The sequence below is a fragment of the Leopardus geoffroyi genome, chromosome B2 (genome assembly GCF_018350155.1).
Source record: "Leopardus geoffroyi isolate Oge1 chromosome B2, O.geoffroyi_Oge1_pat1.0, whole genome shotgun sequence".
In the NCBI taxonomy this organism is placed as follows: domain Eukaryota; kingdom Metazoa; phylum Chordata; class Mammalia; order Carnivora; family Felidae; genus Leopardus; species Leopardus geoffroyi.
Genome location: NC_059332.1, coordinates 30,921,574 through 30,934,009, shown reverse-complemented (window position 1 = coordinate 30,934,009; position 12,436 = coordinate 30,921,574). Strand labels below are relative to the sequence as shown.

The 12,436-nt window shown below is 47.9% G+C and overlaps 1 protein-coding gene across 2 annotated transcripts in view; it reads right to left on the bottom strand.

Annotated features, from left to right (window-relative positions):
• The window catches only part of C2 (complement C2), a 42,591-nt gene that overhangs the window by 1,408 nt on the left and 28,747 nt on the right, over positions 1-12,436 (bottom strand). The window contains exons 1-13 of one of the 2 annotated variants that reach the window (XM_045497760.1): positions 10,077-10,238; positions 9,738-9,944; positions 8,942-9,127; positions 7,038-7,211; positions 6,853-6,951; positions 6,523-6,656; positions 5,294-5,432; positions 4,546-4,686; positions 3,800-3,889; positions 821-961; positions 601-695; positions 393-504; positions 110-275 (exon numbers count right to left, since the gene is read on the bottom strand). In XM_045497760.1, the coding sequence (XP_045353716.1) occupies positions 110-275; positions 393-504; positions 601-695; positions 821-961; positions 3,800-3,889; positions 4,546-4,686; positions 5,294-5,432; positions 6,523-6,656; positions 6,853-6,951; positions 7,038-7,211; positions 8,942-9,127; positions 9,738-9,944; positions 10,077-10,176 (1,784 nt within the window). In that variant the 5' untranslated portion in view covers positions 10,177-10,238. Of the gene's footprint in view, positions 1-109; positions 276-392; positions 505-600; positions 696-820; positions 962-3,799; positions 3,890-4,545; positions 4,687-5,293; positions 5,433-6,522; positions 6,657-6,852; positions 6,952-7,037; positions 7,212-8,941; positions 9,128-9,737; positions 9,945-10,076; positions 10,239-12,436 lie in introns of those variants that run through there. The other variant, XM_045497761.1, reaches the window with a different exon arrangement.

Here is a 12,436-nt window from a genome sequence, read left to right as displayed (position 1 = left end):
CTGGGAAGAAGGACAAGGGTCACACAGGCGCATTCTCTATGTCCCCTCCTCTGGGACTCCCCAGAGCACTCTCCCCCAGAGGATGCCCTCTCATCCCAGACTCCAGCACCTGGCATGGGTGGACATCTTCACTTTCTGGGCCAGCTTCAACAGGGCAATGTCATCACCATAGAACTCCAAGATTCCCTGATTCTTTTTGGCAAAGACATCAAACCCCGAAGAGATCACGGCCTTCTCAATACTGAAGTCTTTGCCCCACTGGGAGTTAGGATCCCCTGTGAATAATATGGCAGATTAGGCTGGCCCAGGGCCCCTGAAGGGGCCAGGGACTAGGAACAAAGGGTGACAGCCCTGGCCATGGGCTCAGGAACCTGGTGTGGGACTTGCCTTACCCACATTGACCCTCCACAGAGAGCTGTTCTCAGCATGGCGGAAGCAGTGAGCAGCTGTCAGGACCCATTGGTCTGAGATGAGGGCCCCCCGGCAGGTCTCCTGGCTCTTAGGCTGCAGGGAAACAGGTGATCTTCAGGAACTGCTATGTCTCTGGCCCATGGCTTCTTCCACCTCTGGGATCCAAGCCCCATCCCTCCTTCCTGGTACCTTAATAGTGACATGCCAGGGTGTCCTCTCCTGGGCAGAGGCATTGGCTGACATGTTCCCCACCCCACAGATGGTGTCTGTGAGCTTGGAGACATCTGTGGGTATTGGGAGCAAAGGAGGAAAGAGGTATGTGAGGGGCACTGTGAGCACGTTCCCCACCTGGAGCTCTTGCTGGCTCCTCACCACCCACCCCACTCTGAAGAGGGCAAAGCGCACTCACCCAGCATGTGCTCAAAGACCTGGTACAGAGCATTTGTGTCCTGTAGAATGAAGGCATGGCGCTCACCATCCTTCTTGGACCCCAGTTCATTCAGCTCTTTCCAGTCCACATCCAGCTTGCCCACCCCAATGGCATAGATGTCTGATGAGAAGAAGGAAATCACCAGAATCTAGTGGCTGAAGGGCTACCCTGTGAGACAGGAAACTATCATTTGGAATTTACTGGGTCCTACAAAGCCCTAAATGAGCTGGACCCTCACCCCCTACTACCTATCTGAACTCACTTCCTACCACTCCTCACCCTTCACTCCCTTCCCATAGAGCCTCCTCAAAGTTCCACAAATTTGCAAGCACACTCCCACCCCAGGCCTTTTGTATAAGCTATGCGTCTGCCTGGTTCACTCCTTCTCAGACTGTCCCCATGGCTCACTTTCTTACCTTTTCAAGTCTTGACTCAAATGTCACCATCTCAGCAAGGCCTTCCCTGGGCTCCTTGTCTAAAACTGCAATGCCTCAGACAATTCCATTCCCTCTCTGCTCCATTTTATACCTTGACATGTGTCACTGTCTACCATGCCATATAGTTTCCTTATTTGTCTTGTTTAATGCCTACAGTGGGTAGAATTGTGTCCTTCAAAGAGATATATTCAAATACTAACCCCTAGTACCTGTCAATGTGACCTTATTTGGAAATAGAGTCTTTGCCTAAAGCCTCCAGAGGGAGCAGGACCCTTCTGATAACCTTGATTTTGGACTTCTAGGCTTCTGAATGTCAGAGAATAAGTTTCTGTTATTTTAAGCCACGCAAGCTTGTGGTTGCAGCGGGCCTAGAAGACTAATACATGGCCCCTCCAGGATGACAACCCCAGCAAGATATTTTTGTCTGTATTGTTCACAGCTGCATCCTTAGAATGGTGTCCAGGAGAGACTTTCAGTAAGCACACTTATATGACTGAATAAGGAGCTCATGAGCATGCATGGAGGCAAAACTTCAGATCTGGTTCCTCTGTAAAGTGTAGGCTCTGAGAGAGGGGCCTGGAGCCATCTCTTCCCACTGGAGAATTTGGACCCACACAATCATCCGTGCCCTCCCTCCCAGCCAGCATGGGTGCTAGTCAGAGCTGCCTTGGGGTGGTGGCCCACAGACTCCAGTCTTCCCCCATGCTTTGCTGTGGGACATAAGCTTAGGAATCCCCTGGGCTTACACCAATGGGTTGACAAGGCATAAAGAAATACAAAGTCATAAAGTGCTCACACCCGAGTTTGGGTAAACCAGATTGACACCCCAAGAATAGGGGGGTGCAAAGGCACCCTGAGAATAAGGAGGTGCAAAGGTGCCAGAAATAGGGCGGTGCAAAGGTACCACAAAATAGGGGTGCAGAGCCCCCAAAATAGAGGCAAAGGCCTGAAATAGAAATGGCACAAAGGTGCCCAATACATAGGAATACGAAATGAACAAGATTAGATATTCAGGGTGAAAGCACCCCAAATTTAGTACTATAGCAGAAAGCTGCTTTCACAGAAGGATAGGGCCGGGTTAGGTAAACTGGTGAATTGGACTATGGACCGCTGCACTGCAGGCAAAGCAGCCCAGAGCAGAGATGGCTAACAAAAGAAAAGGTGCCTTGTCAACCCTGAGGTTATTTGTCCTACCTGTCTCATTCCCTAGGCTAGCTAAGATAAACAGAGGCGCTGCCTCACATCGGCTGTAAACAACCCTCTTCCCGACTGTCTGGCACCCAGATTTTGTTTTGTATTGACCCAAACCCCCAACCACTAATATCCTCAAGACCCCCTTTCCCTCACGTCCACAAGTTAATGTTCACAGATTCATTGTCTCTTTGTGCACATCCATTGCCATGTTTGTAAGCCTTCTGATCCTAATAAAAATGGGGCAAGGACCTTATTCAGGGCTCTGGTCTTTTCCCGGACATTAGCCATCTCTCACTTTCAATCCTGCATCCCGCTCTTTTGCTAGACAAGAGAGAACTTTAGACCCAGAGTGTACGACACTTTGCATCCCTTTTGGCCATTTTTGACTCCCAGAGGATCCTGGGTGGCATGCAAAGAGTGAGATGCTCAGATAGACTGGGAGATAAGGCTTTTCTCAGGAAGCAATCTATCCTCAGGCAGGCCAGAAGTGGTCACTGTGAGGGTTGGACAATTATGTCCCATGTGTTTTCTGTGACTACGTCCCTTCAGTTCCTGCTTCTTTTCAATAAGGTGTTTTGAGCATTTAGCTCTAGCCCAGTGATGCTAAGGAGTTTGGGAGGAGAGTTTGGGCTTTGCCTTCCCGAAGCTAGAGTTTTAAAAAGGAATCTGCTTGCCCCTACTGGGCAGGTAGGGTTGGTGGCATGAACAAGAAAGAGAGGACCCAAGGGGAAAGTGAAACTTGGAGGCTCAAAAGATAATCCTCACTTACCCAGAGCACTTCTGTCTGAAATTCTTTTCTGGTAAAATATCAGTGCAATTTGTGTTTAGTCTGAACCTGAGGAATTATTCCTTTCGAACCTACAACTGCCAAAGCATTAGTTATCTGTACCCCTGAAAGAGGAAATGCCAGGGACAGTCCCTACAAGGAATCCAGGCCTTTTTCCTCTCTGGAGAGGTTCATGGCCACCATGGTGGCAGTGGCCACTCACATACACTGTTCCCCTGTACCAGGTAAGAGCTGAGCATTCGCCCCTATTTACCTCTGAGGTAGGTGGTAGGTAGGTCCTAGCACCCTCCCCCTCTAGTTTCTGCAAATGCAGAAACTGCCCACAGCCATGGCCAACCCAAGATGAAACCAAGGCTCAAAGGCTAAAACTTTGGGGCCATTTGACTCCAGATTGTTCGGTATGACTCTAAGCTGCCTTCACACAGAACGACACAGCCTGGGGTCTCACTGGAAACAAAGCCAAGGTGTGGACCAGACTGCTGGCTGCCCAACTTGTGCCCCTGCAGGGGCAGCACAGCTGGGGGCGGGGTAGAGGCTCACCCAGGTAGTCGTTCCTCTGCTGGTTGATGTTCAAGATCTCTTTGATATTGTCAACAGCCAGCTTGGGGGAGCCACCCATGTTAGACTTTCCTAGAACGGAGGGAAAAGAATTGCCCATCTGGGGTGTATGTCCGGACTCCCCATAGTCTCGGAGGAGTGGGCATTCAGCCTGGGAATCTCAACCTTTACCACTTCCCACGTGTGTTTCAAGATATGTTATTTACTGAAATTCTCTACATTCCAGGCACTGGGCCAGGAGCTTCATAAACTGTATCTCATTTGATTCTCCTGAAACCTCAGGTAGTGTAGGTATCCTAATTATACAGGCAAGAAAACCAAGTTCTATGGACACGATCAAGAGATAAATGGCATAGCCCAGAGCCACTACACAGTCTGTCCTATCTGTGCGCCTTGACATTCCTGCCCCAAAGCCAACCCCCTCCCCCGCCAGCTGACTCAAGGCAACCTCCCAGGTAGTAACAATAATTGATATTTGTAATCACAAAGCACTTTTACACAAAGTACTTCAATTGCTGTCCATAAACATTGTGTAAGGGAAGGAGGGCAGCTATGACTATCATCATCATCATTGTCATTCCATTGTCACCATCAACACTATTTCTACTACACAAACAAGAAACTTAGTCCCAAAGTGGCAGAGGGAGAGCCAGAATGCAGGTGTCCTGACACTACATCGGTGCTCCTTCCACTGTGCCAGACTCACTCGCAGAGATGACCATACTCACCATCTGTCAGAAGGATGATGGCATGTCGGATTTCCTGCCAGGCCGCCGTGCTCATTCCGAGGCGTTGCATCTGGTTATTCATCATGATATGGACACTATCTAAAGCTGCATAGGTGTTTGTCCCAGTTCCATTTTCATGGTCTGGATTATGTGAAGAGGAAGGACTGTCTTAAACACTTCCCACCTGGGAGAAGGGAATCACTCTGTTCTCCCAACCATTGGAAATGCATTTATCAACTGGCTTGATAAACTCAGACCTTAGCTAGCCAAAGGTTTGGCATCATTGCCTGTTCAAACATTAAAAACCTTTCCCCTTAGATAGACTGCATAACCCAGTGGCCACTCTATACTCTCAAGATTCAAAGATGGAGTTTCCAAGGAACCTGGGTGGTTGTAGCCATCTGGTCTCTACCACCCGGGTAGTTTCATAATGACATGGTGGAGATTCCAGTGGTGAGCCAAGAAAGCCAGCCCATGTAGTTCTGGCATGAGGAAGGAGCCAAAGACCTGTGTGAAGGATTTGGACATGTAGCACATTAGAGTAAGCCATGAGCTGGTGGGAGCTGGGAGTCGGCCACCACGAACCTGACTTGGAAGCTATCCCCACCTGAGGAACCTGAGCCCCAGAGCCCTGAGACTTGAATGTCACCAAAAGGCCTCGCTCTCTAATTTGTCCCGAATCTCTTTGCAAGCGCAGACAGCTTATCCTCCTCCCTGCCTCATCGCCTTCATTTGATGACACCTGTACCTTTATAGTTGACATTGTCCAGACTGTTGATCACTTCAGTCGCATCCCTCGAGTTGTCGTGCAGAACAGACATGATGATTTTGGGCTTTGATGCAAAGGTGATTATGGCGACACTCACATTGATCTCAAAACTGAAAATCTGTGAAGGGCAAGTGAGAGGCCAAAGAAGAGAGGGTTAGAGAGCAAGCCAAGGGCTCCAGAGGAGGCAGAGAGCCTGGACCAAGGCTGACAGAGGCAAGGGCCACAAGTAGTCACTTACTAAGAGACTGCTGATTGCAGGGAGCCAGGAAACTGACATTTGTGGACCATCTACTGTCTTTGATAGGCTCACTCACTCCTCATGCATCCTTACATCAATTCTGGGAGGGGGTGAGAAGGCCCTATTTTACAGATGAGGACATTGAAGCTTATTGCCTTGCCCCAGATCACACCACTGGTGCAAAGTGGAGGTCGAATTTGCACCTGTCCACATGAATCTGAGGCACTTCTCTAACTGGCAGATTTTGCTGCCCCACAGCTTAGTGAGATACTACAGGTCTTAAGAGACTCTAAGGAGCATAAAAACTGCCTTGTTTACTGTAGGTGGGAAGGAAAACATATATCTACATAAACTATTGTGAAAAGTTACCAGGCAAAGTGCTGGCAAAGAATCTATACTAAGTGGCTTCCAAACTCTCCTGTTCATGCATCTCATCATTAAAAACATTTTGAGCACATATCTAAATATAGGTATATATATTTATAAAAAGTGACTCATATTTATAAAGCATGCCATTCAAATATATTATACACATTTTAAATATTTAAAAATTTGGAATTTTTAAAGGAAAATCTTAAATATTAAGTTATCGGTTTAATTTAAATTGAAATTATTCAACAAGGATACCAGTACTTGTCTACCATACCGCACTGGATTATTTTGTATACCCTTCTGTGGAGACCACCATTCTAGATGATGGGTTCCTGGGAAGTAGGACCTCAGCCTTGTTCATCTTTGATGTCCCCCAGCACCCAGCACCCAGCACAGTGCCTGACACATAGTAAGTATCCCAGGAGTGTTTGTGCGATCCTATAAATTGAATCCACGATTCCTGCATGGAATGCCCATACTCTAGGAGGGCTTTTTGGAGGAAGTGGGCTGTAAGTGGGATTCTGAGGAAGGGAAGGAACCAGAGAGAGACAGTGGGCATAGGAAGGCCTCCTCTGTAAACAGACTCCGATTTCCTGACCCTGTCCACCATGAGACTGGCGCTCTCCTTGAAGATGTGAAAGTCATCTTCGGCCACACTCTGAGAGGCATCCAGGAGCAGGTAGAGGTTCAGGTGACCAGAGCGCTGGATTTGGATTTTACGGCCCACGCTTTCTGTGAGAAACATGGAAGGGGTTGATTCACATAGTCACCTCCCACCAGCCCTCTTGCTAAGGGATAGGGCCTCCCTGCCTCCCCTCCAGTCAGTTCAGCCGCCACTGAGCTTTCTGGAAGCTCTGAGCATCTTCTGGGAAGACTGCTCCTCCAATCCCAGGCCCAGCACCCTACTGTCCCCACCCCAAACACTCACTTTTTTTCTTCTGGGTGGGATTGGTGGCTCCAAGTAGGTGGGACAAGGAGGCACCCAGGGCAGGGGCCACATCCTCAGGAAAGTCATAAGAGTAGGGCTCTGTGGGAAAAGCCACTGAGGTCAGTCAGAGTCAGGGGTAGGATGCCCAGGGAATCTCTGGAGGGTCAGGGCAGCTGGCTACTCACGGCGGCATATGGGTTCCGTCCCACTCCAGACCCCATTACTCTGGCACTCCCGCTCCGCAGACCCGGTCAGCACCAGATTTGAGGAGCAGCGGTAGGTGACTTTGTCTCCAAGGCCGAAACGAGACCCTGTCCGCACGGCGCCCACCGAGATGCCTGGGTTGGGGCAGTAGCCAGCTGTGAGTGAACAAAGGAAGATGGCAGTGAGCAGGGGCACCCCTCCCCAGCCTTTTGGCCCCGCTCACCCACTTTCTCCCTCGGGGCTCTTCCTCCTCTCCAGACCTGTGGAGGCTCTGTGGGTCATTTGGCCTCCTCCTTGGGAGACACCACAACTGTGCTTCCCAAGGGTATGTGTGGAAAATCTTAATAGGGCAAAATGTTTAGAACTCAGTGGCCTCAGATGCCAGCTAAAGCATCCCAGTTCCAACCCAGGGACTCAGCCTGCATCCGTCCCAGAGCCCCAGGGAAGATGCTAGCTGACAAGCCCTACATCACCACAGATATTATTTGCACTTCATAAACCACAGTGAGGCATCACTACACACCCACCAAGATGGCTAAAACTTGGATAATTCCAAGTGTCAGAGAGGATGTCAGGCAACCAGCACTCAGATACATTGCTGGAGCCTCTACTAAAACTAAACAAATGCCAATCTGCGAGTGGACAATTCCACTCCTAGACAACATGCTCAAGAGAAGAAAGTTCATATGTGCACCAGCAGTTATGTATAAGGATGCTCATAGAGCTTTACTTATAATAGCCCCAAACTGGAAAGAACCCCAATTCCCATCAACAAGAGAATGCGTAAATAAATTATAATCTATTTGTATAAGGAAACTACACAGCAATAAAAAATAACAAACGGATAGATCTCACGGGCAGAATGTTGAGTAAAGGAAGCCAGATGCCAAAAGAACATATTCTATATGATTCCACTTGTATGAGATGTAAGAATGAACTAAAATAAACTATGGGGACAGAAGTCAGAGTGGTGACCCTGAGGTCAGCAGTGGACAGGAGGAGCCTCCTACTTTGCCGGACATGTTCTCTACCTTGCATGGTGATTATACTGGTGGATACATGTGCAAAAGCTCACAGAGCTGAATACTTAAGATTTGTACACTTTAGGTAGATTGCACCTCAATTTTCAAATCGATTCTATTTATGTTTGAATCAATGGCTATTTGGCAGAGTCATGAATATAAGTAGAGAACCAATGGCTGGCCCACTGGGTCACGGTATGGTCCTACCATCTCGTGGACTCTGTGTCTTCTGTATTATGTGCTCAGAACTATCATCCAGGAAGCTCCCAAAACCCACAGGCAATGTGGCTCCAGAGACTCCTGGGAGCCCCACTTCTATCAAGCAGAGCCTCCCCACCATTGACAGTGCCAGTAATAACCATGACAAAAGTATATGTGTCACTTACCAGACCCCAGGGACTCTTCTAGACACTTACTAACATCAACTCACTTAATCCACACGGCAACCTCATCTGGTGGCCACTCTTACTATCTCCATTTTACATGTGAAAATTGGGGCACTGAGAGGTTAAATAACCTGGCCAAAGGCTGCCCAAGTCAGAGCCAGGCTTGGGCCCAAACTGGCAGTAGGGGCAGGCACTAAGCACAGCACTAGTCTTGCTTTGAGGTATTTGGAAAAACTGGACAGAGTGTGTGAAGCCTTCATGTCGGATCCGAGGCTTAGCACCACCTGCCTCAGCCAGGCTCCCTGCAGGCTGGTGATGTGTGACCTGTAGACCTCAATTTACCAAAATTCAGGAAATATTATTTTGGCATCGGAAACACGAGGCCCCTGTCCCCACAGAGGCCCCCCGGGCACACATCTTACTCCAAGTTTCCCAGGAGACCCCAGCCACCATACAGCCATCAGTCAGGGCACTCACCACCATTGTCACACACAGCCGTCTCCCCATCCCACATGCCATTGGGGCGACACTGGCGCACAGGCGAGCCCCGCAGTGTGAAGCCGTCCTCACACTCGAAGCTCAGGTTGCCACCCACAGGGTAAGACCCGAGCCGTGGGGTGAACATGCCATTCTCAAAGGAAACAGGACCTGGACAGCGAACAGCTGGAGGGAGAGAAGGGAATGAGAATATAGGCATGAATGGATAACACCTGGGCTGAGGGATGCTCATTTTGGGTGCATGGGAATAGCCAACTGGTTGTCAAAATATTGGGTTGTTGTATGTGAAATCGCTGCTTGTGGCAATTGGTTGAATTTTGGCAATTTCACACAGTTCAACCTAATAGATTGATAAATAACCACTACTCTCAGCCCTCTGAGGGCATGGTCACCCCAGCCTCTCCCCTGAGGTCCTCAGATGTCCCACAAGTGGACAACCAAAGGCGTAACACCTGGCACGACAAGGGACTCCGGCACATATTCTGAATGATTGGGACTATGCAGTCAATTGTTAAATATTAAAAAAAAAAAATCATCCCAAGTGTTTAAAAAAATCCGGCTTTAGTACCCCACAATCTCCATCAAAGCCTTCCTCTAACGCCTTGCTATGGACAATGGGCATTTTCCCACTATGTTGAAAAGCCCCATGGAAAAGCATCTCGGCCATCCCTGCACATCACCTAGTCAGGGTAAGCCCCACCCTGAGCAACTCCTAAATGGAGATCTGGAGAAGCCACTGGTGGGCACCCTAAGCAAGGCCCACAGAGAGCCTCACGTTTGCAGACCGCCTTTGTCAGCTGGGTGGATCTCAGGGTCTGCCACCGTCCGTTGCTCTTGCACAGCCGCGATGCTGGGACTGGGTAGCGGCCCACAGGACAGGAGTAGGTGAGGACACTCCCAGGGGCCCAGCCATGGCTGAGGGTGAAAGTGCCACCGGAGATATTCACATTCTGAGGGCAGGAGGGGGTGGCTGCAGCCAAGCCTGTGAGTGTGGGACACAACACAGAAATGGAGAAAAGATGAGAAAAGGAAAGCAAGAGAGATTGTCCATTTACAAGTGGGAACTCAACCTGGGCAGCACAGGGACCCCAGCATTCCCCTCCCCTGCTCCTACCTGGGTATAGGGACAACAGGCAAAGGAGAGCCATCAGTGGGTCCATGGTGTCCACCTTGAGGCAGAGAGAGGCAGAGAGCCCGCAGAGGGAAAAGGTCATCTGACTTCCCGAAACCCAGAGCTGGCTCAGCAGCTGCTTTATTTGCTGCCAGAGAAGGACAACTAGGGAGTGGCAAGGGGGATGTGCTCTTAGCATGGAAAAAAATCAGGGATTGGAGACTGAGCTGAGAGGGTGAGGCCTTGCCCATCTCCCTAATCCCCACATATCCTAGTCAGTTGATCTGCACCATAAGCTTTTCCTACCGCTCTCAGCCTGCACACCCCACACACACACACACACACACACACACACACACACACACACACATGCTTTTGCATGCATTGTCTCAAGCACGCAAACCCACAAACCATCCAAGATATTGCAAAATTGTTTATTTAAGTAAAGTTTCAGTTTTCTCTTGGGTGTCCAAGTGGACTTTATTTCCTGAGAGCCTGGGACAGCACTGTGTTCTTGAACATAAATCTCCAAGGAATGGAGGCTAATTTTCTCAGACAGTCTTGATAAATTGGAAGAATCACAATCTTGTTCTTCCTTGCAACCTCTAGAGTGAAATCTGGAGGTAAAAATGAAATCAATGCTTAGTTTTGGAGACTGCAAGATGTGTAAAACACTTCTACGGGAAGTCCAGTAGAAAAAATTCCCACTCATAAAATAAATAAGTCTGGGATTGGTTACCCAAAGGAACAAAAGTATTTGGGGATTTTGGATGTGTCTTTAAATTACACCCTGTAGTTGTATGAAATGCCGGAAGGAAAGAAACTCTAAGCTAACATGTTACCCCCCTATCCACAGAAGTCTCTTTAATACTTTGTCAAACAATGTGGGATATGAATAAATAAGATCAATTAAAAATAAAGATGAGGGGAGCCTGCGTGGCTCAGTTGGTTAAGCGTCTGACTTCGGCTCAGGTCATGATCTCACAGTTCATGAGTTCAAGCCCTGTATTGGGCTCTCTGCTGTTAACACAGAGACTGCTTCAAATCCTCTCTCTCCCTCTCTCTCTGCCCCTCCCCTACTCATTCACATGGGCTCTCTCTCTCTCAAAAAATAAACATTAAAAAAATAATAATAAATAAATAAATAAATAAATAAAAATTTTAAATAAAAAAATTAGGATGAAATGGAGCACCTGATGGGGCGCCTGGGTGGCGCAGTCGGTTAAGCGTCCGACTTCAGCCAGGTCACGATCTCGCGGTCCGTGAGTTCGAGCCCCACGTCGGGCTCTGGGCTGATGGCTCAGAGCCTGGAGCCTGTTTCCAATTCTGTGTCTCCCTCTCTCTCTGCCCCTCCCCCGTTCACTCTCTGTCTCTCTCTGTCCCAAAAATAAATAAACGTTGAAAAAAAAAAAAAAAAAAAGAAATGGAGCACCTGAGTGGCTCAGTTGTTGAGTGTCTGACTCTTGATTTCAGCTCAGGTCATGATCTGAGTCATGGGATCAAGCCCGAGTAGGGCTCTGCACTGAGCATGAAGCCTGTTTGGTATTCTCTCTCTTTCTCTCTCCCACCCCCCGCCCCTCCCTCCCTCACACATATGCAACCACATGCTCACTCTCTCTTAAAATAAATAAATAAACAGAAAGATGTGAAACATCTCTGAAGTAATCATTTAAGTTTGTGAAAACTCTTTTGATTTACAAATAACTTCTTAAATAAAAATAGAACTACCCTATAACCCAGCAATTGCTCTACTAAATATTTACCGAAAGGATCCAAAAATGCTGATTCGAAGGGGCGCATGCACCCCCAATGTCTATAGCAGTGCTATCGACAATAGCCAAAGTATGGAAAGAGCCCAAATGTCCATCGATGGACGAATGGATAAAGAAGATGTGGTATATATACACAATGGAGTATTACTCAGCAATCAAAAAGAATGAAATCTTGCCATTTGCAACTATGTGGATGGAACTGGAGGGTATTATGCGAAGCGAAATAAGTCAGTCAGAGAAAGACAAATACTATATGATTTCACTCATATGTGGAATTTAAGAAACAAAACAGACGAACATAGGGGAAGGGAAGCAAAAATAATATAAAAACAGAGAGGGAGGCAAACCATAAGAGACTCTTACAGAGGACAAACTGAGGGTTGCTGGAGGGGTGTTGGGTGGGTGGATGGGCTAATAGGGTAATGGGCATTAAGGAAGGACACTTGTTGGGATGAGTACTGGGTGTTACATGTGAGTGACGAATCACTAAATTTATTCTATTTCCTGAAATCATTATTACACTATATGTTAACTAGAATTTAAAATTATATATATATATATATATATATATATATCCATATATACATACAT